Below are 25,686 nucleotides of genomic sequence, written 5' to 3' on the forward strand. Positions count from 1 at the left end.
ACCTACCGTTCTGCTAGGCTTCCGGTTCCCTCAGGGCTGAAGGCCCATTCTACCAGAGCCGTGGGTGCGTCCTGGGCATTACGGCACCAGGCTACGGCTCAGCAGGTGTGCCAGGCCGCTACCTGGTCGAGTCTGCACACTTTTACCAAGCATTATCAGGTGCATACCTATGCTTCGGCGGATGCCAGCATAGGCAGATGAGTCCTTCAGGCGGCGGTTGCCCACCTGTAGGAAGGGGCCGTTTTACGGCTCTATTACGAGGTATTATTTTACCCACCCAGGGACTGCTTTTGGACATCCCAATTGTCTGGGTCTCCCAATAGAGCGACAAAGAAGAAGGGAATTTTGTTTACTTACCGTAAATTCCTTTTCTTCTAGCTCTAATTGGGAGACCCAGCACCCGCCCTGTTTTCTTAGGGATTTTTGTTTTTTTCGGGTACACATGTTGTTCATGTTGAATGGTTTCAGTTCTCCGATGTTTCTTCGGATTGAATTTGTCTTTAAACCTGTTATTGGCTTTCCTCCTTCTTGCTTTTGCACTAAAACTGATGAGCCCGTGATCCCACGGGGGGTGTATAGCCAGAAGGGGAGGGGCCTTACACTTTTAAGTGTAATACTTTGTGTGGCCTCCGGAGGCAGTAGCTATACATCCCAATTGTCTGGGTCTCCCAATTAGAGCTAGAAGAAAAGGAATTTACGGTAAGTAAACAAAATTCCCTTCATTTCAGATGGGTAATGAAGAATAAATGTTGTATTTTGTGCGTTTTCATTTGTTAACATACAAATATATATATATATATATATATATATATATATAATGTGTAAAGAAAGGTACGAGTTTAATGGTATTGGTCCTATCATCACATTAAGTCGCATCATGGAGGAAGATATTTCGGTTGCTTACACCTAATAATCTGAGGCCTGTAGGGCAGATTTATGAAAACTGTCTTTGTAGCCCCTGGCAACCAATCACAGCGCAGATTACATTTTTGAAGACCAGAATATGAAATGAAAGCTGTGCTGTGATTGGTTGCTAGGTTCCACAAAGTCAGTGTTCATTTTTTGACTATTTCAAAAATCTGCCCCATAGGTCAGGAACTTATGACCTTCACGTGGCAACGTTTTCAAGGAAAATCAAATACATTCCAGCTGTCCCAAATGTTTTCTTTTTTTACGATATCTGAGAAACAAAAGGGTGTGGTTTCCACAGACACCACCTATAAATTTAGAAAGAACTTCTAGCATCCCAAAATGATCAATATTACTGTTTGTAACCAGCAGCACCACTGCTTGTTCAATGCAGGGAAAAGCGGTGATAAGAAAACCTGAGCAGTGAACGTATCGCTGACACAAGTGTCATATCTATGTGGTGCCAGGGCCCACCACAGGATTCTCCAGTCCAACCTTGTTTAACTATGAAATCATATGGCGCGTTTTATAAACTATCCCAGTGACCTTTATAGCCCATAGTAGCCACGTGTTGTATAGAAAAACATGGCTACTTTTGTGTTTCTAGAAATTGTGCCACTGCAGCCCATAGGGGGTGTGTGGTACTGGCTCAAGTTGAAGTAAACACTGGTATTCCCATGAATGAAAGCAAGAAATGACTAACATCCATTAATGGCAGTCTTGAAGCTGTCTTCATGAAAACCCCCTTTAGGCCGGTGTTGCGTGTATCTCGCATGAGTCTCGCGTTGTATCACCCGGCACGGACTCACACTCTCCTCACAGGAGCGGGTCGGTTGCATGTATCTCTATGCAGCTGAGACTCTCCTGTCCGGAGAGTGTGTGGCCTTGACGGGTGATGCAATGAGAGATACACGTGAGGAACTCGCAAGTGTGACACCGGCCTCCGTGCTACTATCATGGGACACAGATGGGTGAGTGTCTTGGGCTTCTATGCACATCCGTCACGAAGTACCAGAAAAAAAACCTTTTATTCGCTTGAGTAATGATTATACTCCTCCAAAATAGCTGCGGCCATTGTGCGCTGATGACTGGGACACATTAACGTGCCAACAATGTATTCTGCTTGGAAACCTCGATGTGCCTTCTACATTGTCTGTCTAATTTGGATTACAAAAGCTGTGGATTCGAAGCAGTCTTCAATTTTTGTTTGATTTGCTCTAAAAATAAAGTGACTTTTTTTTTCTAATTCTTGTCTAGTCTTTCTTTTCGTGTTTGTATTTTTTTGCTGTATTTTTGCTGGATTTGAATAAAAACAATGAAAGTGTGAAGAAACTAATGTCACACTGAAGTGGTCAGATAAGATCCCGGGATATTCATAGCAGCACAATGTGTTTTCAGAGCTGCAGGTGGGTACAATGTGAATTTCATGACGGCAACTCATAATTTCACTTTGTAGTGTCCAGGGCTGTGGAGTCGGTAAGCCAAACCTTCGACTCAGACTCCTCAATTTCCCTTGCACCGACTCAGACTCCACAGCCCTGGTAGTGTCTATGGCCCCACAGGCGTGTGTGCACTCCTGACATCAGTGCTCTTGATGAGATGGCGAATGGAGTCCTGGATCTCCCTGATCATCATTGGTTCCTGGACAGTCTGTGGGGGCTACTCGACAATGTCAGATGCACTGATAATGTCCCAGACGTTTTCGGTCTGGGAAACGTGAGGGAAAGTCCATGGCATCAAAGCTCTCATCATATGGGCTCTTACTGCTCAATCTGGCCATAGGAGGCCAGGCACTGTGCTCCACAAGAAGTAACCAATGGCCTCTGCACTAGTGTAAGGTCTGACAATGGCTCTGAGGATTTCATTCCACTACCTAATAGCAGTCAGGGCACCAATGGAGATCAACGCCCAAGCATATTACTCCCCAGACCATCACTGACCCGCCGATCATGCTGCATGATGTTGCAGGCAGCTTAACGTTCACCACACACTCTAGACTCTGATGTTTGTCATCTATGGTCCTTGTGAACCTGCTGTCAGGGGCGAAAGAAGGAGGCACCAATAACAGACCTGCCAATTCTGGTGTTTTTTTTGCCATGCTGGGCTGTGAGCAAAGGTCCCAATAAAGGATTTTGGGTCTTCATCGAGTCTGACAGTTTTGTCAGAAATATGTAGAACTAGAAAAAAAATGTATGCACACAGCATGGTCAAGTTGTTAGTAGCTGGGTTCATAGACCCATGAAACAGTCAGATAAGACTGCACTCTTGAGTTGGATGCAAAAAAACTTTTATTCCTTTTAGGCCTGTTTTACACGTCAGCGATTCTGGTACGTATGTGACAGGTTTTTATACGTATCAGAATCACAGACATACGCAGACCCATTATCAATGGGTCTGCAAACACATCGGTGATTTCTCACTGACCACGTGTCTCTGTGCGGTGCGTGTCCGTGTTTCCCCATGGAGACAAGTCTGTTTTTTTCTGGCATCACTGATGGTGTGATTCATGAAACACAGACCAGAATAAAATGTCGCTTTGAAGAAAAAGAAAAAACAAAACACTTTTTATACTCCCCTTCTCCAGCAACGCTGTCTCCGGCCGCTGCTGCCTGTTGCTTCCAGCTTGGCTAATTATTCTCATGTTAATGCATTTATGCACTGCACAGCCAACCCGGAAGTAGCAGCAGCTGTGACACAGCAGTGGCCAGACACAGCAGAGATTCAGCACCACGGACAGCAGGAGCAGGGACAGGTGAGTTTGGAGTACCTGATCTGCATATACTATCACTGATCAAGGATAGCACATGGAGAACACGTGTGCCGTGAAATTAAGGCACCTGGAGGGACATATGCGTTTTTAACACATCAGTGAAAAAAGTCTGTTTTTCACTGACGTGTGAAAAAGGCGTAAGAGGGGTATTTAAAGGGGTATAAAAGCCAGAGCACCAATTTTGTGATTGTAATCGAAATAACGTTTCGGCCTAGAAGGCCTTGTGCACAAAATCGCTGTCATTTGTGACTCATTGTGGTAGGCTCAGATAGATGAGATCTGTTCTATGGATCCCTGTCCCCCGGTAACAGCCAGAACTCCTGTGCCAAGGTAGCCAAGGGACGGGAGTGCCGGATGTTATTAGGGGACAGGGATCCAGGAAATGCTGCATACACAATGGAGAGGGGTTAATAGTTGCAGCTATCTCTTATGGCTTACACCGCGTATTCATTCTGAATAGTATGTGTAATGCAAGTCAACTGGGAATACTCACAATGTAATGAGTAACCTGAATGCTGTACTATTCGCTACTCGCATGAATAGTACAGCATTCGGGTTACTCGTTACATTATGAGTATTCCCCATTGACTTGCATTGCACACACTATTCGGAATGCATACGTGAGTATTAGACCGTTCTCGTTACTAGTGATGGGCAGTCCGGCTCTTTTTGGTGATTTGGTTCTCATGGCTCCGCTCACCCAAAAGAGCCGGATCTTTCAGATCGTTCTTGGCTCCTTATTAAATGTGTTCACCCCAGGTGAACACATATTTAAAATTATAGTAACACCGCAAAAAGCCCGCCCACCCGCGGCTAAACCCTTCCCACTTACAAGTGACCAATTAGATTGTTGAGTAGGCGGTTTAGCCGTGGGTGGGCATGGTTTCAGCTGCGAAAAGAGCAGTGTAGAGATTTTAGTGGCTCTCACTGGTGATCTGGCTCCTGTCTGTCCCAGCAGGGAGTAGGATCTTTGTGTCGGATCGTTCACGACCGACACATTGCTACTCGTTACGAGTATCGCGAATCCGACTATTTCGAAACTTGCTCATCATTACTCTGCTCCTTTGAAGATGGGGCTCTGGATTGCTGAAGGTAACGGCAGATAACTTACCAATAGCTAGAGTCTATCTTACCAAGCCGGGAATTGCTCCTTAACCCCATAAGTGTTATCTATAGTGATCTTGGTAGCCTTTGCATTACTAAAGATTGCCCATGTCACTGAGGCCTTTATTTATTTTTTCTTTGCCATATAAGAAATTATGACCTTTACCAACGTTATTGCCTTAGTATCCTACTACAGTAGGATAAGTTTAATAAGTTATGAACAATCAATTCTTTCCAATACTCATTTTCCATTGGATTGGTGTGTGCATATTTTTTGCTGTTTTATAAATACAGAAGTTGAAATCTTTTTTGAATTGTTGCTGTCTCTAAATGGGCCTTTTAAAGGGGCTTTCTAGTCCAAAGTATTTTTACAAAAAATTAGTTCAGCGGGGGTTGATTTCTACAACTATGAATCCCAGTCACTTACTAACCTCTTGATCATTGAGTGGGGAATGTATGGAGCTTTGGTCAAGTGCCTCATAACATATACAGGGTAAGACGACTAAGGGCAGCTCTGTTTGTTCATGCTAGCAAAAAAAAAGGAAAATTTCACTGCAAAATCGTCATTCAAATTTGGCTGCAGATTTTATCACACTACATTTAAAAGTATAATATCTGCAAAAGCAATTGACTAGTGATGAGCGGACACTACCATGCTTGTACTAGTCGAACGCTTGAAGGGCTCAACTCGTCTACTGAGTATAATGGAAATCAATGGTGAACGCTATAGCATTTTTCCGGAAAAATGCTAGAGTTCCGCATTGACTTTCATTATACTTGGTACACAAAGTGCGCCCGTCCGAGCATCTGACTGCACCTTAGGAATACAGAGCATAGCAGTGCCCACTCATCACTAGTTACGAGTACTGAGCATCCGAGCATGGTAGTGCTCACTCATCACTAGTTACGAGTACTGAGCATCCGAGCATGGTAGTGCTCACTCATCACTAGTTACGAGTACAGAGCACCTGAGCATGGTAGTGCTCGCTCATCATTAGTTAGGCTAGTTTCATACATCCGGCTTTTCGCCGGTTTGCCGGATACGGCGCACGCCAGTACAGTGTATATGGTACAATGGCAGCATGACAAGTGCCGGTCACATGCTGTCATGTGACCGGACCATGTGACCCGGAAGTTGCGGCGCTGCCATTGTACTGTATACACTACTGGCGTGCGTCGAATCCGGCAAACCGGCAAAAAGCCGGATGTGTGAAATTAGCCTTATGAGTACTGAGCACCCGAGCATGGTAGTGCTCGCTCTTCACTAGTTACGAGTACCGAGCACCCGAGCATGGTAGTGCCCGCTCATCACTAGTTACGAGTACTGAGCATGGTAGTGCTCACTCATCAATAGTTGGCTCATCAATAGTTGTTATATTTGTTAGGGATATTCAGTCTACCAACAAGCTTCTTAAGTTAGTAGTGTCTTCCATCAGAATGCCAGCAGCCAAGTGTTATTCTGTATTTCACACTGCCGTATTAATGAGAAACTATATAGATGGAGGACTCTGTCTGGAAGACAACCTGAAGGTTCATTGAGTGACGGCAAGCAAAACTCTTACTGTATAACTAATCCTGGTATTTAACACTCCTGTCATGGTTGTACATTCGTCTTGTCGGACTCCTCGCTATGGTCAGTGCTGTTCATTCATCTTACAAGGCATCACTAACAAAAAAAAGCCATGTTAAAGGGTATGTTCCCTTTGGTACCTGTTTTTCACTTTAAGCAAAGTGCACCTCCGCTGGTTTTATATACGTAACAAACACCACAGGTACTCGTCCTCTTCCGATACAGTGCTGACTATCTTGTATCGGTGGTTTTGGCTGCATTGATGACGTTGTGTCAACGCTACCATCACACACTGAGCATAAAGGGTTGTGCTTTCTCATTATCAGAGCTAAGTGATTTGCTGCAGTGTTGATCTGTCAACGTGATGTCGCCCCTCTATCCAAAACAATAAGATTAGATTAGTGGCTGGACCTGGGGAGGGTGAGGACCTGCTCTGTTATATTATATTTATCAAGCTTTTTGGGGTCAATTTTTCTTAATGTGGAAAACTTAATAATTCATGAATATGAACGTACACTTTAATTTTATTTTTGTTGTAAATAATTCTTTATAAACTATTTTAAATACTAAAACTACTATAAAATACTATATTTCAGATGGGTAATGAAGAATAAATGTTGTATTTTGTGCGTTTTCATTTGTTAACATACAAATATATATATATATTTATATATGTATATATATATATATATATATATATATATATATATATATATATATATGTGTAAAGAAAGGTACGAGTTTAATGGTATTGGTCCTATCATCACATTAAGTCGCATCATGGAGGAAGATATTTCGGTTGCTTACACCTAATAATCTGAGGCCTGTAGGGAAGATTTATGAAAACTGTCTTTGTAGCCCCTGGCAACCAATCACAGCGCAGATTACATTTTTGAAGAACAGAATATGAAATAAAAGCTGTGCTGTGATTGGTTGCTAGGTTCCACAAAGTCAGTGTTCATTTTTTGACTATTTCACAAATCTGCCCCATAGGTCAGGAACTTATGACCTTCATGTGGCAACGTTTTCAATGCAAATCAAATACATTCCAGCTGTCCCAAATGTTTTCTTTTTTTGCGATATTGGAGAAACAAAACAGTGTGGTTTCCACAGACACAACCTATAAATTTAGATAGGACTTATAGCATCCCAAAATGATCAATATTAACATTGGTAACCAGCAGCACCACTGCTTATTCAATGCAGGGAAAAGCGGTGATAAGAAAAGTTGAGCGGTGAACATATCGCTGACACAAGTGTCATAGCTATGAGATTCAGCACCACGGACAGCAGGAGCAGGGACAGGTGAGTTTGGAGTACCTGATCTGCATATACTATCGCTGATCAAGGATAGCACATGGAGAACACGTGTGCCGTGAAATCAAGGCACACGGAGGGACATATGCGTTTTTAACACATCAGTGAAAAACGTCTGTTTTTCACTGACGTGTGAAAAAGGCGTAAGAGGGGTATTTAAAGGGATATAACAGCCAGAGCACCAATTTTGTGATTGTAATCGAAATAACGTTTCGGCCTAGAAGGCCTTGTGCACAAAATCGCTGTCATTTGTGACTCATTGTGGTAGGCTCAGATAGATGAGATCTGTTCTATGGATCCCTGTCCCCTGGTAACAGCCAGAACTCCTGTGCCAAGGTAGCCAAGGGACGGGAGTGCCGGATGTTATTAGGGGACAGGGATCCAGGAAATGCTGCATACACAATGGAGAGGGGTTAATAGTTGCAGCTATCTCTTATGGCTTACACCCTGTTGACATCATTAGATAGGGGAGCCAGACAAGACTTTTTAATTTTTCAGCCATATAAAGGCTGTTCCACCTCCTTCCTACCCCCCCCACACACTTCAGGTTTAGGTATTTTTTTGAGTTTTCTATATATTTAGAAAAAAAAAATGCAATGAAAAAATGTATTTACATTTTAACAATCGTGATTTTACATTTTTGGGGCTAAAAATATAATTTCATTAATTTAATAAATATTTATATGAGAAATATTATATTAAATGCTGCTTGCCTGTATGTTTGATTAATTCTGATGAAAGTTACTCCATTCCGGTGCTGTCAAACGCACATATCCCCCATTCCCCCCACTCACTCGCTGATGGCATCTGGCAGACATTATTTTATTATTATCAGCATACTAGGTCAATTATTTGGCCTGGCTGACCAGCAAATCCCAATAACGGGTCAGTGGGCGAGTTCGGCAGCCAATCCCTGTTCCGTTATCAATACGATTCTGGTGCTTTTTGGATTGACGTTCCGTATTCTCACCTGGTTGTGGTCCTCTTTAGTCTTCTGATTAAACCTTGGGTTGACCCTTGGTCAGCCTGACCTTTTATTTCCTCCCTTTTGCTTCTGCTTTACTCCATTCGATCTGACCTGGCTTCACCGGACTACGTATTTGGACTGATTTTGTCCTTGTCGCCATCTCTCTTTGATACTGACCTGGCTTCTTGTTAGGTTTAATCCTTCAGTCTGCTCCTCCCGTCAGCAGTTGCTCCATAGGGCCCTGCAGCGAAGGCCGGCTCCCTGTATGGTGGTTAAAGGGACTGTCAACACAGAACGTCTGTTCAAACCAAGTACAGGAGCGCAGTGCACCCTTGGTGTGGCAAAACAGTTCCGTACACATCCCACCTATTTGTTTTCCCCTCTTTCTCCGCTTTTATAAATCCAGAGCTGTCAATCAAAAATGACGAGGGCAGAGATGTCAATCAATCAATACAGATTAGGACAGAGCTGTCAATCAAAGCGGGGAGCACGGAGGTAGATGAAAAATAAGTAGTTGGGAAGGAGCGCTGAACTGTTCGGCTACACCAAGGGTGCACTGAGCGCCTGTACTGGCTATTCTGTATTGACAGACTCCCTTAATAAGGAAGAAGACCAAAGACCGCATGTGACCGGCGCTGCCAGTGTACTGTATACACTGTACTGGCGTGCACCGCATCCGGCGAAAGCTGGATATGTGTACTCGGCCTAAGCTGGCTGGCTAGCGCTGAGTCTGATTATAGAAGTTTCCTTGAGTTGATGGGTTTCTTACATGTGTTTTGGCGGTTTCTTGTATTATATAAGCCGGCACGGTGGCTCAGTGGTTAACACTGCAGTCTTGCAGCGCTGGCGTCCTGGGTTCAATTCCCACCAAGGACCACATCTGCAAGGAGTTTGTATGTTCTCCCCGTGTTTGCATGGGTTTCCTCCCACACTCCAAAAACATACAGTTAGGGACCTTAGATTGTGAGCCCCAATGGGGACAGTGTTGCCAATGTATGTAAAGTGCTATGGAATTAATAGCGCTATATCAATGAATAAATTATTATTATATCTGGACGAAACCATAAAAGTCAAAAGTCTGAATAAATAACTGAAATATTTGCGGTCAACCCATGTTTTTTATTTGTGTTTTGTACTTTTTAATGGAAGTTTTAACCTTGCACATACAAAAATAGAAAAAAAGGCCCATGTGTTCAGCCGTGTAGACCCGCAGATGGCACAAAAAGGAAGAAAAGCTTACAACCCGAAATAAAACAACGCAAGGACAAGCAGATGGCGCCACATCACCGTGAGACAATCAGTGGTTTAGTGTACAACGCATTTCAGTCCAGTGCTAAGCTGCATACTTGGATGGAATGGCAAATACTGGCAACATACTGGGGCATTGATCACAAGCGGGCAGTGGCACTATGACTAGCTGTACCATCTCAATGTGCAGGTGCCGGTCAGACCCGCTTCAACTGGGGAAAAATATATTTTTTAAAGCAATACATTCTGGACAGAAAATGGGTTTTTATAAGATTTTGTGCCTTCTTCTGCAGTCGTCCAGAGATGGAGTATAGTCTGCATATGAAAAGAAAAAAAAGAGAATAAGCTTGTCCTTTTCTGTAAACGTTCTCGGTTCATGATGGGGTCAGGCCCGGGCTTGTCATCTCTGTGGTGGGACTGGCAAGACATTCGCTGGATTTGAGGCTTGCGAGGGACTTGTAACTTGCAACAGAGGTGAGGGATCCACAGAGGCCAAGTAACGAAGGAGTTTCTTCTTTACCTGCCAAATACAAAGCAGATACGAGAAGTTCAACAATGTTCTGCTCCTTGCATTGTCCACCAAGAAAGGCTCATGTTGGAAATTAAGTATTGCATTTCATCTACTGTGTTTCCCCGAAAATAAGCTCTATCAGACATTTTTAGCGTAACGGTTAACTATAAGCCCTACCTCAAAAATAAGCCCTAGTCATGGTTCAAGAATGAAGTGTCCATGCAGCTAAAAAAAGGTAAATACTGCAGGACACTTCATTATAGAAAGCAGACACCCCAAAAGAGAGAAGAAAGAAAACAGAAGACCCTGCAATAATACCAGATGCCAAACGGGAGGACCTCAAGTGGATCGCACACACTCCCACATCAGATCACACACACACACACTACATCCAGCGATACCGATTGCTTCCGGCAGGCAGAAAATTCCGGAATGCAGTGGAGTGCATAGAGATCCTGCGGGTCCTTGCGATCCACTGCACCGCGTCCTAGGATTCTCTGCAAGCCGGAAGCAATTGGTATCATCGAATGTGTTGAGTGTGTGTGTACGAGTCATCCACACTAGCCGGCATTGAGGCCCTGTGGAAGTGCACAATACTTAGATCTGCCCTGCGCAGGACCGCAATGCTGGCCTGTGTGCATGATGTAGGACATGTCATGCACCCAGGCTTCAGAAGAAGGAGGACAAAGATGGCCGAAAGAGAAGGTACCGGAGAACGGAGACACCCATTCGACCATCTGCACCGCACTTAGGCAAGTATTATAAAGTGATTTTTACATTATACACAGTGGCCTGGGCTCTTATATACAGCTTTCTAACATACTGTATGTAAGAGCCCACAGGTGGTGGCCACAGCTTATAGTCGTCAAATATGGTGACAGGTTCCCTTTAAACACTACCATTTTTGGTTTTCAGTTTCGCTTCCACGCACAACATTCCAAAAATGCATTATATTTGTCATCCATTACACCCCTACTTCTTGCAAACATAAATTCAGCAGGTTGGTGGAAGTGGAAGGAATAAAATGTCAAAATGACTTCAGATTCAGACTACACAAGGTAGTCTGTTACTATGGAGACACATAGGCCTGCAAACGAGCTGCAGACACAGAATATTTGTAATCAAGTACACATTAATTAGAGCAATGCAAAATAATAGCTCCTAAAAACGGCTTCATTTTAGAGGCGGAGAGTAAGTTGGGGCTTTGAGTGAACTACTGAGTCGTGCGAAGGGCTAAGGGGATTTTGTTAGGGTCTTCAAGTTCTTGCATCACATCTAAGGGTGATATTTTTTTTTAAAGCGAATTATAGTTAGAAGGTTATAAGATATGCCGGTATGCATTATAAAAACAAATAAAATAAGATAACAAAATTGAGAAAGTATTCACCTCCACTTAGGCGGGAGCTGTCATGTTTTCCATTGCCATCCTGAGAATGCCCAGGGTCAAACGAAATCTGAGATAGGCTGGCATCAGCAGATAAGTGCCCAAAACGATGGTAAGATTTACTGAAAAATAAGAAAGTGCCAAGACATTAACTGTCGTGTCTACGCCTACATCATGTTATCTGTATTTACCCCTCTTATGTAACATGGCTAGTAGACGCCGCATATATCACCCTTTATGGGAGATTTGCCTCCTCAGCTTGTGACCAGGAAGATCTCAGAAGATCCACCCAGACTATCCAGGAGAGAAGGGAAGTAAGTATGAATGCTAGATGATAACCCTTCTAGGAGCAGTATCAGTAGCCATATTTGTCACTAGCCATATTTTCCTGTATGTATATGGACACTATAGGGAGCAGACACCTCGCAAGCAAAATACACTCCTTCTATGCCTCTTGAACTCCAAATTAATAAGATCTGTTTTACGAGCGCTCGGGAAATCAACACAGCACACACCTAGTATGGTGTACTCAAAGAATTCTCCTTTATTAGTACATGTGATCAGTTCATATAGGGTCATAGACAAAAGGATAAATCCCCTCTGAAATATACACCAATAAGAGCAGTAGGGGCGTGAACAGAAATGTGAAACGTCCCCGCCCATCAGTGTTAGCTGAATCGTAAGAAATCATTAGATATAAGACAAGATGGAAACTAAGAACAAAATGGATTCTGTTCTCTCACACACCTTCGCCATTGCTCTTCTCAGTCTGTACAGTGAGAAACAGCACAAGGATACAGATGCTACTGCGGCTTATATCAATTTACATCTCTGCAGTCACTTTCTATTCTCAAGAGTCAAGTAGGCGGTCCTAATCTGTGATAGTTGTCAATTACTGATGAGGATCACCTACTGGACTCCTAAGCATAGAACTTGGTGATATTTTAAAGAATATAATACAAGTTATAAAAAAATCATTTAAAATATACTGTAGATGTATACACAAACACATATATATATATACACTTACTAAGTGGCAAACGTTTGGGCACCACTGATATGAATTACGGTTATTGTGAACAGATAAGCAAGCTGGAGGTGAAGTGATCTCTAAAAGTCAAAGATCACACATTTCCTTTGTATTTTCGGCAAAAAAAAAAATCTAATAGATAGATAGATATATATCTATATCTATCTATCTATCTATCGCTAATGACCTACTAACCACCAAGGCCAAGCGACACTACTCTGTCCTCCTCCTCCTGGACCTGTCCTCTGCCTTCGACACAGTAGACCATTCCCTCCTGCTACAGATTCTCTCATCTCTGGGCATCACAGACTTGGCCCTATCTTGGATCTCCTCATACCTAACCGACCGAACTTTCAGCGTCTCCCATTCTCACACCACTTCCTCATCTCGCCCCCTGTCTGTCGGTGTCCCCCAAGGTTCAGTTCTTGGACCCCTGCTGTTCTCCATTTACACCTTCGGCTCATAGAGTCCTACAGCTTTCAGTATCATCTCTACGCTGATGACACGCAGATCTACATCTCTGGACCTGACATTACTTCTCTACTAACCAAAATTCCACAATGTCTGTCTGCTATTTCATCCTTCTCTGCGCGATTCCTAAAGCTTAACATGGACAAAACAGAACTCATTGTCTTTCCTCCTCCTCACTCATCTCCTCCAACAAGCCTTTCCAACTCCTCCCCAGTCTCACAAGCTCGTTGCCTTGGAGTAACCCTCAACTCTGCTCTATCCTTCAAGCCACACATCTAAGCCATGTTCACCTTTTGCAGACTACAACTCAAAAATATCTCCCGCATCCATGCTTTCCTTAACCAAGAATCAGCAAAAACATTAGTGCATGCCCTCATCATCTCCCGCCTCGACTACTGCAACCTCCTGTTCTCTGGCCTCCCTTCCAACACTCTTGCACCCCTCCAATCTATCCTAAACTCTGTGGCCCGCTTAATCCACCTCTCCCCTCGCTATACCCCAGCCTCACCACTCTGCCAATCCCTTCACTGGCTTCCCATCGCCCAACGACTCCAGTTCAAAACATTAACCATGACATACAAAGTCATCCACAACCTGTTTCCTCCTTACATCTGTGACCTAGTCTCCCAGTACCTACTTCACAAGATCTCCTTCTCTACTCCTCTCTTATCTTCTCTTCCCAAAATCGCGTACAAGATTTCTCCCGTGCCTCCCCCATACTCTGGACCGCTCTACCTCAGCATATTAGACTCTCCCCTACTGTGGAAAGCTTCAAGAGGAACCTGAAGACCCACCTCTTCCTACAAGCCTACAACCTACAATAGCCCTCAGTCCAGTACACAACTCCGCAACCAGCTCTATCCTCACCTACTGTATCCTCACCCATTCCCTGTAGACTGTGAGCCCTCGCGGGCAGGGTCCTCTCTCCTCCTGTACCAGTCTGTTTTGTATTGTTAATGATTGTTGTACATATACCCTCTTTCACTTGTAAAGCGCCATGGAATAAATGGCGCTATAATAAGTAAATAATTATATAATATATATGTATCTCTCCATCCGTGTGTGTGTGTATATATATATATATATATATATATATATATACATATACACACACACACACACACATATATTTACATATACACAAACATCTACATTTTAAAAATTGGGCTGATCCAAACGTTTGGACACCTTTGGAGATTTGTGTACTCAGATAACTTTGACCAAGGATTCAGACCTTAGGCAGCTTGTTAGGGTTATGGCTTTTTCACTATCTTTGTTAGGAAAGGACAGGTGAAGCAGATTTCACAGCTTTATAAAAAAAAATGGCCTCCTCTAACTTTGTGCCAAAAAACAGCAGCCATGGGTTCTTCTAAGCAGCTGCCTAGCACTCTGAAAATGAAAATAGTGAAGGCAAACAAAGCAGGAGAAGATAGCAAAGAATTTTCAAGTTGCCCTTTTGTTAGTTCAAAATGTAATTAAGAAATGCCAAAAAACAGCAGCCATGTGTTCTTCTAAGCAACTGCCTAGCACTCTGAAAATAGTGGAGGCCCACAAACTAGGAGTAGGCTATAAGAAGATAGCAAAGCGTGTATAAATTTCAATCTGCTCAGCTCCTCCTGATCTACAAACATCATGTTTAATGTGACAGGTTGCCTTTAATTTCACGTTCTTGCTTAAAAGTATCATTTTTCCTGGACTCAAGAATCACAATTATTTCAAAATCACATTTAATATATTCCTTCTTACATTATTTCCCTTTTTTTTCTATCTAATGATATCTAGCAATGTCAAAATATTACAGCGAGAAAAGTATGACAAGATATACACGTTCTCCGGAGGTATTAATGGCTCGTGAACAAGTCTGCACCGCTCGATGCAGCCGACATAGGAGGCCTTTTACTGCTTATTTTTGGTACTGAGGTTTTGGTAATTACAGTACTTAGAGAAAAAAGTAATGTGCAAGTTTCAGAATCTTTGATTGGACAAATCTGTATGTAAGTTTAGTGAGAGACGATTTACACTGAGGATGCTAAAAGTGAAAACAACAGTATCTCTACAAATAAAGCATCCATGATACCTTCCTAATACTAGAGCACCCCAAAATAGTAGTAAAATACTGCAGTAAGTGTACAGTCTACCTGCAGCCCCACCACAGAAGAAATTATGCATTACTTGTAGGGATGAGTTTGTGACAAGTTCAGAGTATGCAGCTCAACGTGATTAATCTATGAAGAAGCATTGTTCTGAGAACAAAGCTCCATAGAAATCGATGGACGTCGTGGGACATTACATTTTGGATTACGTCGGAACTTCCAGGATTTCTTTTCAATTAATAAATTGGTGAACAAGGGTGTCTTATTCAACTAAACTTTTTTTTTTAAACTTAGTATTGGAGGTGTCTAATAGATGCCTATCCATTACTAACCTCTGGTCTTGATGCCAGCTGTCAATTCATAGCTTCATCAACCCCAAAAGTAATACCCCAATTGCCAGTGCACCAGGGCATTCGGGAAGAGCAAGGCAAAGCACCCTAATTGGCGCATCTAATGGATGCACCATTTCTGGGGCAGCTGCAGGCTGCTATTTTTAGGCTTGGAAGGGCCAAGGAACCATGAGCCTTCCCAGCCTGATAATGCCAGCCTCTAGCTGTCTGCTTTACCTTTACTGTTTTTGAAAAATAGGGGGAGCCCACAACATTTTTTTAAATTATTGAATTAAATAAGTTTAAAAAACGACATGGGCTCCCCAATATTTTTGATAACCAGCCAAGGTAAAGCAGGCAGCTGTGTTTTATCTGCTGCAGATTTACCAGTTCTCGGAATGCTGATTTCTGTAGAACCCTGCCCACACCACTGATTGGCAACTTTCTGTGTACACGGTGCGTAGGCAGAAAGCTGCTAGACAGTGGTGGGGGCACGGTTAGGCCTTGTGCGCACTAGGCGTTTTTTACTGCGTTTTTGTGCTGAAAACGCAGTGACATTGCTTCCCCAGCAATGTCTATGGGTTTTCATGAGTGCTTTCCGCACACAGCGTTTTTTTGTAGCTGCGTTTTTGTGGTGACCACAAAAATGCAGCATGTCAATTATTTCTGCGTTTTTCACTGCGTTTTTCACCCATTGAGTTCAACGAGATGTTCAACAACGCAATGAAAAACGCATATAGCTGCGTTTCTATGACTAAAAACGCAGCTATAAACGCAAGGGGTGGGCAGTAAAGTGACGTGTACAGGAAGAGGATTCCTTCTGTTGGTAAACACAGAAGCATGAATCCTCCCGGTACCGTCACCGCTGCGTCCACAACCTGCCCGGTGCCATGTCAGCTCCGTGCGGCGCCATGGCCGGGCGGGAGGTGGAGGCAGCGTCGAAAACAAAAGTGAACAGTAGAAAAAAAAAATGTCATACTCACCTGTATGCAGGGTCCCGGTGCCATGCCCGCTCCCATCTCCTCCCGGTACCGCTGCTCTGGCTGTGTGCAGTCTCCCCGAGGCACGTACGAAGCTTGCAGGACCTGGCGGTGGATCACCTGATGCAGTCACCTGACGCATCAGCTGATCGTAATTCTCGCGGTGTCGCCGGCTTTTTCGCGCCCGGCCGGCTATCAGCTGATCCTGCCGTCAGAGGACTTCATCAGCTGATTACCGGCAGCTCCTGCAGCAATGGGACAGGATCAGACTCTCATCCGATCACTCCAGGAGCTGCCGGTAATCAGCACAGACGTGAGTATTTTTTTTTTTTTGCACTGATGCATCAGCTGATTGTATAATCGGCTTTTATACAATCAGCTGATGTGTGATGTGATTCACGTCCTTTAACCTGACACATCATCTGATCGCTTTGCCTTCCAGCAAACCGATCAGATGATATTGGATCCGGATTGGACGGCGCGGGACCCTTGACCCAGGATTACTGCGGAGGGGGGTTCTTTTTTTCAATAAAGATGGAGTCACTAATTGTGTTGTGTTTTATTTCTAATAAAAATATTTTTCTGTGTGTTGTTTTTTTCTTTTATCATTACTAGAAATTCACGGTGGCCATGTCTAATATTGGCGTGACACCATGAATTTCGGGCTTAGGGCCAGCTGATAATATACAGCTAGCCCTAACTCCATTATTACCCAGCGAGCCACAGTCACCAGGGTAGCTGGAAGAGTTGGATACAGCGCCAGAAGATGGTGCTTCTATGAAAGCGCCATTTTCTGGGGTGGCTGCGGACTGCAATTCGCAGCGGGGGTGCCCAGAAAGCTTGGGCACTCTGCACTGCGGATTCCAATCCCCAGCTGCCTAGTTGTACCTGGCTGGACTCAAAAATTGGGCGCAGCCTATGTCATTTTTTTTTTTTTATTATTTCTTGAAATTCATGAAATAAAAAAAAAAAAAAAAAAAAGGGCTTCCTTATATTTTTGATTCCCAGCCGGGTACAAATAGGCAGCTGGGGATTGGGGGCAGCCTGTACCTGCCTGCTGTACCTGGCTAGCATACAAAAATATAGCGAAGCCCATGTCCTTTTTTTTCTTTTTGGGCTAAAAACTCCTGCATACAGTCCTGGATGGAGGATGCTGAGCCTTGTAGTTCTGCAGCTGCTGTCTGCTCTCCTGCATACAATGAACATTTTGAAGAAGGAAATGACATCAGACCTTTTTTTTTTTTCATCAACAATCTTTAATGGCATTGTGCACTGATTAAAAACGCAGTGAGCAAAAACGCAGCAAAAAACGCACCAAATCGCGGTAAAAACGCATGCGTTTTTGTCGCGTTTTTTAGCCGTGGGTGTGTTTTTGGAGACAAAAACGCACATAAAAACGCAGCGTGAAAAAAACGCCTAGTGCGCACATACCCTTATACACAGCTCATGAATATGGAGGACTACATGGCAGCTGGTTTATTATTCCTCTAGTGATAATCTCCTGCTGATAAAACAAATCTACATTAAGCAGCCCAGTAAGTGACAAATTATGGGAATCAGAGTCTCTGTCTCTAAGATCAAATGGCACAAACCTGCTGACAGATTCACAATACACTTCAGATATTGTCATAGCTCCTCCAATCAGTGCTTCTTGGATGCAATGAATGAGTGACTGCTGTACTATGGAATCAGGGTGTGCCGAGCTGTAAGTTTGGTGAGTGGCAGCTCAGTAATCTAATCTGGTACTGGGAGGTGCTCAGTTTATTCAGGTGTTTACTGTGATTGCCCAACTAATTAGCTGAGTAGTTCATCCCAGAACACGACCAGTCGCAGCATTCTGCTCAGTGGTTCTTGCTGGCCCAGTTGATCTGCGCTCTTTGTTCTGATCTATTGTTGCCAGACCTTGGACCTCATCTGACCTTCCCTTTTCCTTGTCCCTTTGCTCTGATCTGCTATCCTGTGGGTATTCTGACTCCAGACCATGACCTGACTATGCCTCTGTTTATCACCTTAATCCCTGATGTGCTCTCCTAGTATCTGATGCCGAAACGTTTTAGTACCCTGCCTCACGACATGTCATTAGTGACTAGAGTCCCATTATGACTGGCTTTCTACTTTTTTCCCCTACCCATGGATCTAGTTCGTACACTCTGATCAGGTGGCGAATCTGACCGAGGTGGTTCAGGATATGGCCATTGAACACCAGAAGCTAAAATCCTCACAGTCCCAGTTGCTGGGTCAGGTTTCTAGTACTATGAGTGAGCGCTTCCCAAAGTTCTCCACTACCGACTGTAGTTATGACTTCTGGACCTTCTGACATGCAATTGGTATCTCTTGAACCTGTGGTAGTACTTCCTAATAATTTTTCAGGGGACAAAGACCAGTTTATAGATTTCACTTACAGCTGTAAACATTTTTAACTTGAGACCCCGGTTCAGGGAATGAGTCCCAGCCGGTGGGATAATCATGTTCCTATTCCGAGGGTGCTCTCAGGCATGGGCATTTTCTTTGTCTTGCTAGCCCCAGAACATTTTTCTGTTGATGCCTTTTTTTGACACATTAGGAATGATCTATGACAAATCCAGGGTCCAGGTGGCAGAGGCAAAGATCATGAACCTGACGCAAGGTGGGTGCACCACTGAGGACTATAGTTTAGAGCTTTGGCAATGGTCCTCTGAAGTCCTGTGGAATGACGCAACTCTCAAGTGCAAGTTCCACAGAGGCGTTATGGAGGCTCCTAAGGACACTGGCTCTGCATACTTCACCTTTTCCCTTGGGGGAGGCCATGACTCAGGCTATTCATATAAATTGAAGAATTTGTGAGAGACATAATGAATGACAAGAAGTTTCGGTCATTCTTAGAAAAGACGGTGATGCGATCTCGGACTCTGTCTCTATTGATGTCACACTGGATATTTCCTTAAGGACTGCTTGGCACTCCCATGCAAGCATGTCGTCCGGAATAGACTTAAGGGTGCTTTACACGCTGCGACATCGCTAACGATATATCGTCGGGGTCACGTCGTTAGTGACGCACATCCGGCATCGTTAGCGACATCGCAGCGTGTGACACCAAGGAGCGACGATCAACGAGCGCAAAAGCGTGATAAATCGTTGCTCGTTGACACGTCGCTCCTTTTCCAAATATCGTTGCTGCTGCAGGTACAATGTTGTTCGACGTTCCTGCGGCAGCACACATCGCTGTGTGTGACACCGCAGGAACAACGAACATCTCCTTACCTGCATCCACCGACAATGCGGAAGGAAGGAGGTGGGCGGCATGTTCCGGCCGCTCATCTCCTCCCCTCCTCTGCTATTGGGCGGCTACTTAGTGACGCAGTGACGCCAAACGCCCGTCCCCCTTGAAGGAGGGATTGTTCAGTGGTCACAGCGACGTCACAGAAAAGGAATGTGCGTGTGAACGCTGCCGTAGCGATAATGTTCCCTACGGCAGCGATCACCAAATGTCGCACGAACGACGGGGGCGGGTGCTATCGTGCACGACATCTCTAGCTATCGCTAGCAATGTCGCAACGTGTAAAGCCCCCTTTAGTCTGGGTTTTTGTCGAGGAGGTCACCCAAACTTCCAGGTACTTTTTTACTCCTCAGAAAAATTACTCCTTAATGTGGAACTACTTTGCCAAAATTGGCCATTATCAGCATACACTTTCATTTGCTGTTGATCTGCAACTAATTTAATTGATTTAGAAATAGTTTTGAGACTAGGATTACGGTCAATTAGGTTGGAAGGACCCCTTCAAATTGTTGCCATCGACAGGACGCAGTTACTCCAGAAACTTGTCTAGCTGGCAACAATGGAATTCACACTCTTCATGCCGAATCCATCTCCGGTTATGTATTGGATAACTTACCTGCGAGGTTGGTGTTGGGAATTCCATGGCCAAGTACTCAGAATCCTGTCAATGATTGCTGTCAGAGGAATATTTTTAAGTTGAGTCCCTATCCTCATTAGAAAGGTCTTAAAGGTAAGGTGTCGCGGTTTTATATAATCAAACATAAATGATTACTTGTAAGATAACATGCAGTTATAATGTTATCTTGCTTTAAATAATGTTGTCTTTCAGTTTTTATAATGCCGGAAAGCTGGCAAAGGGGGCAGCCATTTTACATTCCAAGTTCTAGCACAACAGTGCAGGCTCAAAATACAGCACCTCATGGACATAAGCGATAGTGGTCAGGTTCCGACCCCATTAGTTCTATTACAACTGTCACTGCTGTGAAATGGTCACGCCTATTTTGGCTGCCTAATTCACAGCCGTGGGTGTGTTTAGCCGCCATTTTTTCATAGACCACGCTTTGGGCTGGGCTGCATTTTTCTCCTACAGGCAGGATCTGAAAGCACAAGTAATACCAGTACCTACTGCTTCTGTCATAACAGATCCTAGATTGCTGAAGAAAAAAGCTGGAGAACAGTGCTGTATACCGACAGCAGGAGTGGTGGATGAGCAGCGTGGAGCGGTGGAGGTCCTGCACTTTCCCCCTGTCACCTGCACGGGATGGGAGAGTACCGGTATGCTACTCCTCCCCCGCCGCTGATGCCGCTCCCCAGTCCCCACCTCCCGCCGCTACCACCAACCCCCCCGCTTGTGTGTGCTCACCGGCCTCTGCTCCTAGCAGCTCAGTGGGGCAGCACGGTATACCGTGGCTAAATACCGGTATGGTGTCATCCCCCCCGCTGCCGACACTCGACTGCCCCCGCCACCACCAACCCCCCCGCTGCCGCTGCTCCCCCACTGGCCTCCTCCTCTGGCCTCTTCTAGCAGCTCAGTGGGGCAGCACGGTATACAGTATATCTCCCTGTGTATGTGTCAGCCTGCAGAGCGTTGCTCCTCCTAACAGATACACAGGAATAGACTGCAGAGAGTCGCTCCTCCTGACACAAGACACCGGAGGAGCAACACTCTGCAGGCTATAGCTATAGATCCCTGTGTATGTCAGGAGGAGCAACGCTCTGCAGTATACAGCAGGGAGCGCAGTATACATTGAAGCATTAAGCCAGCTGTCTTTGGTGATACTTTACACATTAGGATCACTTTGCGGTCACCCACAAAATGGCTCGGCACTATGTCTCTACATTTCATCTTCCCTTATCTTTTTGGAAACTCCCAGGTTGGGAGGGGGAGGTGACATCACACACAGGAGAGCAGATTCTGCCCACTTTTACTGCAGCTGTAATGGGAGCTATTTCTACAGTAGGATTTCTGTAGGATTTCAGCAGCTTTTTCCCCTAGTGCTTAAAAGTGGAAAATATCAAACTTTTAAATTTATTTTTAATATTTTGCTCAATTAAGCCCTTCAGTCCCAGAGCCTTTTCCGTTTTTGCGTTTTTGTTTTTTGCTCCCCTTTTTCCGAGAGCCGTAACTTCTTTATTTTTCCGTCAATCTTGCCATATGAGGGCTTGTTTTTTGCGGGATGAGTTGTACTTTTAAATGAAACCATACGTTTTACCATATGGTGTACTGGAAAACAGCAAAAAAATTCCAAGTGTGGAAAAACTGCAAAAAAAGTGTGATTGCACAATAGTTTTTGGGATATTTTATTCACCGTGTTCACTATATGGTAAAACTGATGCGTCATTGTGATGCCTGAGGTCGGTGCAAGTTTGTAGACACCAAACATGTATAGGTTTACATGTATCTAACGGGTTAAAAAAAAAATCACAAGTTTGTCCAATAAAAGTGGCGTACGTTTTATGCTATTTTCTGAAACCCATAGCGTTCTCATTTTTTGGGATCTATGGCTCAGTGACGGCTTATTTTTTGCGTCTCAAGCTGACGTTTTAATGGAATAATTATTGCGCAGATGCTACGTTTTGATCGCCTGTTATTGCATTTTGCGCAAAACTTGCGGCGACCAAAAAACTTCATTTTGGCGTTTGGAATTTTTTTGCCGCTACGCCATTTACTGATCAGATTAATTGATTTTAGATTTTTATAGATCGGGCATTTCTGAACGCGGCGATACCAAATACAGTGCCTACAAGTAGTCTTCAACCCCCTGCAGATTTAGCAGGTTTACACATTCGGAATTAACTTGGCATTGTGACATTTGGACTGTAGATCAGCCTGAAAGTGTGAAATGCACTGCAGCAAAAAAGAATGTTATTTCTTTTTTTTTTTTTAAATTGAGAAAAGTTTATTCAGAGGGTCATTTATTATTCAACCCCTCAAACCACCAGAATTCTGTTTGGTTCCCCTAAAGTATTAGGCTATGTGCCCACGGTGCTTTTTTTTCAGCACAAAAAAAGCTGCTTTTTTTGTGCTTTTTTTCTTGCTTTTTTTCATGCTTCTTTTCATGCCTTCATGCTTTTTTTCTTGCTTCTTTTCTTGCTTCTTTTCATGCTTTTTTTCTTGCTTCTTTTCTTGCTTCTTTTCATGCTTCTTTTCATGCTTTTTTTCATGCTTTTTTTCCTGCTTCTTTTCATGCTTTCATGCTTTTTTTCCTGCTTTTTTTCATGCTTCTTTTCATGCTTTTTTTGTTACTATTGAATGCTTGTTTCAGCTCATTAAAGTTGGATATGAAAAAAAAGGTGTTCTGATATCATTTCCCTCTTCAACACATTTTCTTCAATCTCCATTTTGGAATAAAAGTGACAGAAAAATGATGATCCATTAGATCGTTTACCGGCGTCGGTATTCACCAGCTCATGCAGGTGAATAGCGGCGCCAGGAATCAGGTACTCAGAGATCACTGTTGCTATAGTAACTCGCTCATTAGGTTACTATGGCAACGGTGGCAGCGGTGATGTTACCGCTTACCAACCCGCAGTCTCTGCTCACTCATTGAGTGATTAGACAGCACGAGGAGCAGAAGTGTTCTTCCTTCCCCGTGCTTTCTGATGTAGCAAAGCTAGATCGGTGACAGAAGACCAGGATCGAGGAGGGGTGAGAGGGAGTAATAAAAATGGAGTCCCTAAGTGTGTCTGTGTATTTATTTCTAATAAAGTATTTTTTCTGTGTGGTGTTTTTTTTTAACCCTTTATTGGAGATTCTAAATGGCCGGGTCAAACTTGCCCTGACATTAAGAATCTCGGACTTAATACCAACTGTTAACACAAAGCTGGTATTAACCCCTTATTACCCAGCATGCCACCCGACACCAGGTCCGCTGGGAGAATTGGACACAGCGCCAAAAGATGGCACTTCTATGAAAGCACCATTTCTGGGGCAGCTGCAGACTGCAATACGCAGCAGAGGGCCCAGAAAGCTTGGGCCACTCTGCGCTGAAAATTCCAGTCCCTAGCTGTCTGGTTGTACCTGGCTGGACACAAATATTGGGCGACGCCCACGTTATTTTTTTTAGATTTTTGGCAAAAAAACTCAAGGAAAAAGGGCTTCCCTGGATCTTCCATTGCCAGTGAAGGTAACACCAAGCAGTAAGGGTTAGCAGCTAGTAGCTGTTTGGGTTACCCTTAGCTAGCAATAGAAAATGCAGCGGAAGCCTACGCATTTTTTTTCTTTACCCCTAACCCTTTTGGGTTATGTGTTGTTTTGTTTTGTTTTTTTTAAATAAATTTAAAACAAAATAAAACCAAAAAATCGACATGGGTTTCGCCATATTTTTGTATGCCAGCCAGGTACAGCAGGCAGGTACGGGCTGCTCCCAAGCCCCAGCTGCCTATTTGTACCCAGCTGGGAACCAAAAATATAGGGAAGTCCTTCTTTTTAATTATTTCATGAATTTCATAAAATAATTAAAAAAAAAAAAAAAACCACGTGGGCTTCACCCAATTTATGTGTCCAGCCAGGTACAACTAGGCAGCTGGGGACTGGAATCCTCAGCATAGGGTGGCCCAAGCTTTCTGGGCCCCCCCCCGCTGCGAATTGCAGTCCGCAGCCACCCCAGAAAATGGCGCGTTCATAGGAAGCGCCATTTTCTGGCGCTGTATCCAACTCTTCCAGTGGCCCTGGTATCGGGTGGCTCGCTGGGTAATAATGGGATTAGGGCCAGCTTTGTATTGTCAGCTGGCCCCAAGCCTGAAATTCATGGTGTCACGCCAATATTAGACATAGCCACCATGAATTTCTAGTAAAGATAATAAAAAACACAACACACAGAAAAATATTTTTTATTAGAAATAAAACACAACACAATTAGTGACTCCATATTTATTGAACTAAAGAACTCCCCTCCGCCGTAGTCCTGGGTCGAGGGTCCCGCGATATCCAATCCGGATCCAATATCATCTGATCAGAAGGCAAACTGATCAGATGATGACACATCATCTGATCGGTTTGCCTTCTGATCAGATGATATTGGATTCAGGTCTTTGAACCTGACACAGGTTCAAGGACCTGAATCAGATTATACATCAGCTGATTGTTTAAAAGTCCCATGGGCTCCAGGACCCGCTGGTAAGCAGCTGATGCTATCACTTGATAGCATCATCCGATCGTTTATGTCCAGCGAAGATCAGCTGATTTATCATCTGATTGTTAAAAAGCCGGCAGGCTTTTCACCGCTGGACGTAAACAATCAGCTGCTTACCGGCAGGTGCTGGAGCCCATCGGACGTGACCCGGGAGTCTGCAGAGAGGTGAGCAGCGGCGGACGCTGGTAACGAAGGTAAATATCGGGTAACCAAGGTAAGGGCTTCTTGGTTACCCGATGTTTACCGTGGTTACCAGCGTCCGCAGAAGCCGGCTCCTGCTGCCTGCACACGTAGCAGAGTACACATCAGGTAATTAACCCGATGTGTACTGTGGCTAGGTGTGCAGGGAGCCAGCGCTAAGCGATGTGCGCTGGTAACCAAGGTAAATATCGGGTTGGTTACCCGATATTTACCTTAGTTACCAAGCGCAGCATCGCTTCCACGCGTCGCTGGGGCTAGTCACTGGTTGCTGGTGAGATCTGCCTGTGTGACAGCTCACCAGCAACCCGTGTAGCGACGCTCCAGCGATCCCTGCCAGGTCAGGTTGCTGGTGGGATCGCTGGAGCGTCGCTTAGTGTGACGGTACCTTAAGGTGAAGAGTTCATCAGCGGC

The 25,686-nt window shown here is 44.1% G+C and overlaps 1 protein-coding gene across 2 annotated transcripts in view; it reads right to left on the minus strand.

Annotated features, from left to right (window-relative positions):
* Positions 1-9,735: 9,735 nt before the first annotated feature.
* Positions 9,736-25,686, minus strand: part of RUNDC3B (RUN domain containing 3B) — a 192,181-nt gene continuing 176,230 nt past the window's right edge. For both annotated transcript variants that reach the window (XM_075315611.1, XM_075315612.1), the window contains 2 exons: positions 11,784-11,902; positions 9,736-10,405 (listed from right to left, as the gene is read on the minus strand). In XM_075315611.1, coding sequence (XP_075171726.1) covers positions 10,260-10,405; positions 11,784-11,902 — 265 coding nt within the window. In that variant the 3' untranslated portion in view covers positions 9,736-10,259. The remainder of the gene's footprint in view (positions 10,406-11,783; positions 11,903-25,686) is intronic.

Source organism: Anomaloglossus baeobatrachus, chromosome 6 (assembly GCF_048569485.1).
Source record: "Anomaloglossus baeobatrachus isolate aAnoBae1 chromosome 6, aAnoBae1.hap1, whole genome shotgun sequence".
NCBI lineage: Eukaryota > Metazoa > Chordata > Amphibia > Anura > Aromobatidae > Anomaloglossus > Anomaloglossus baeobatrachus.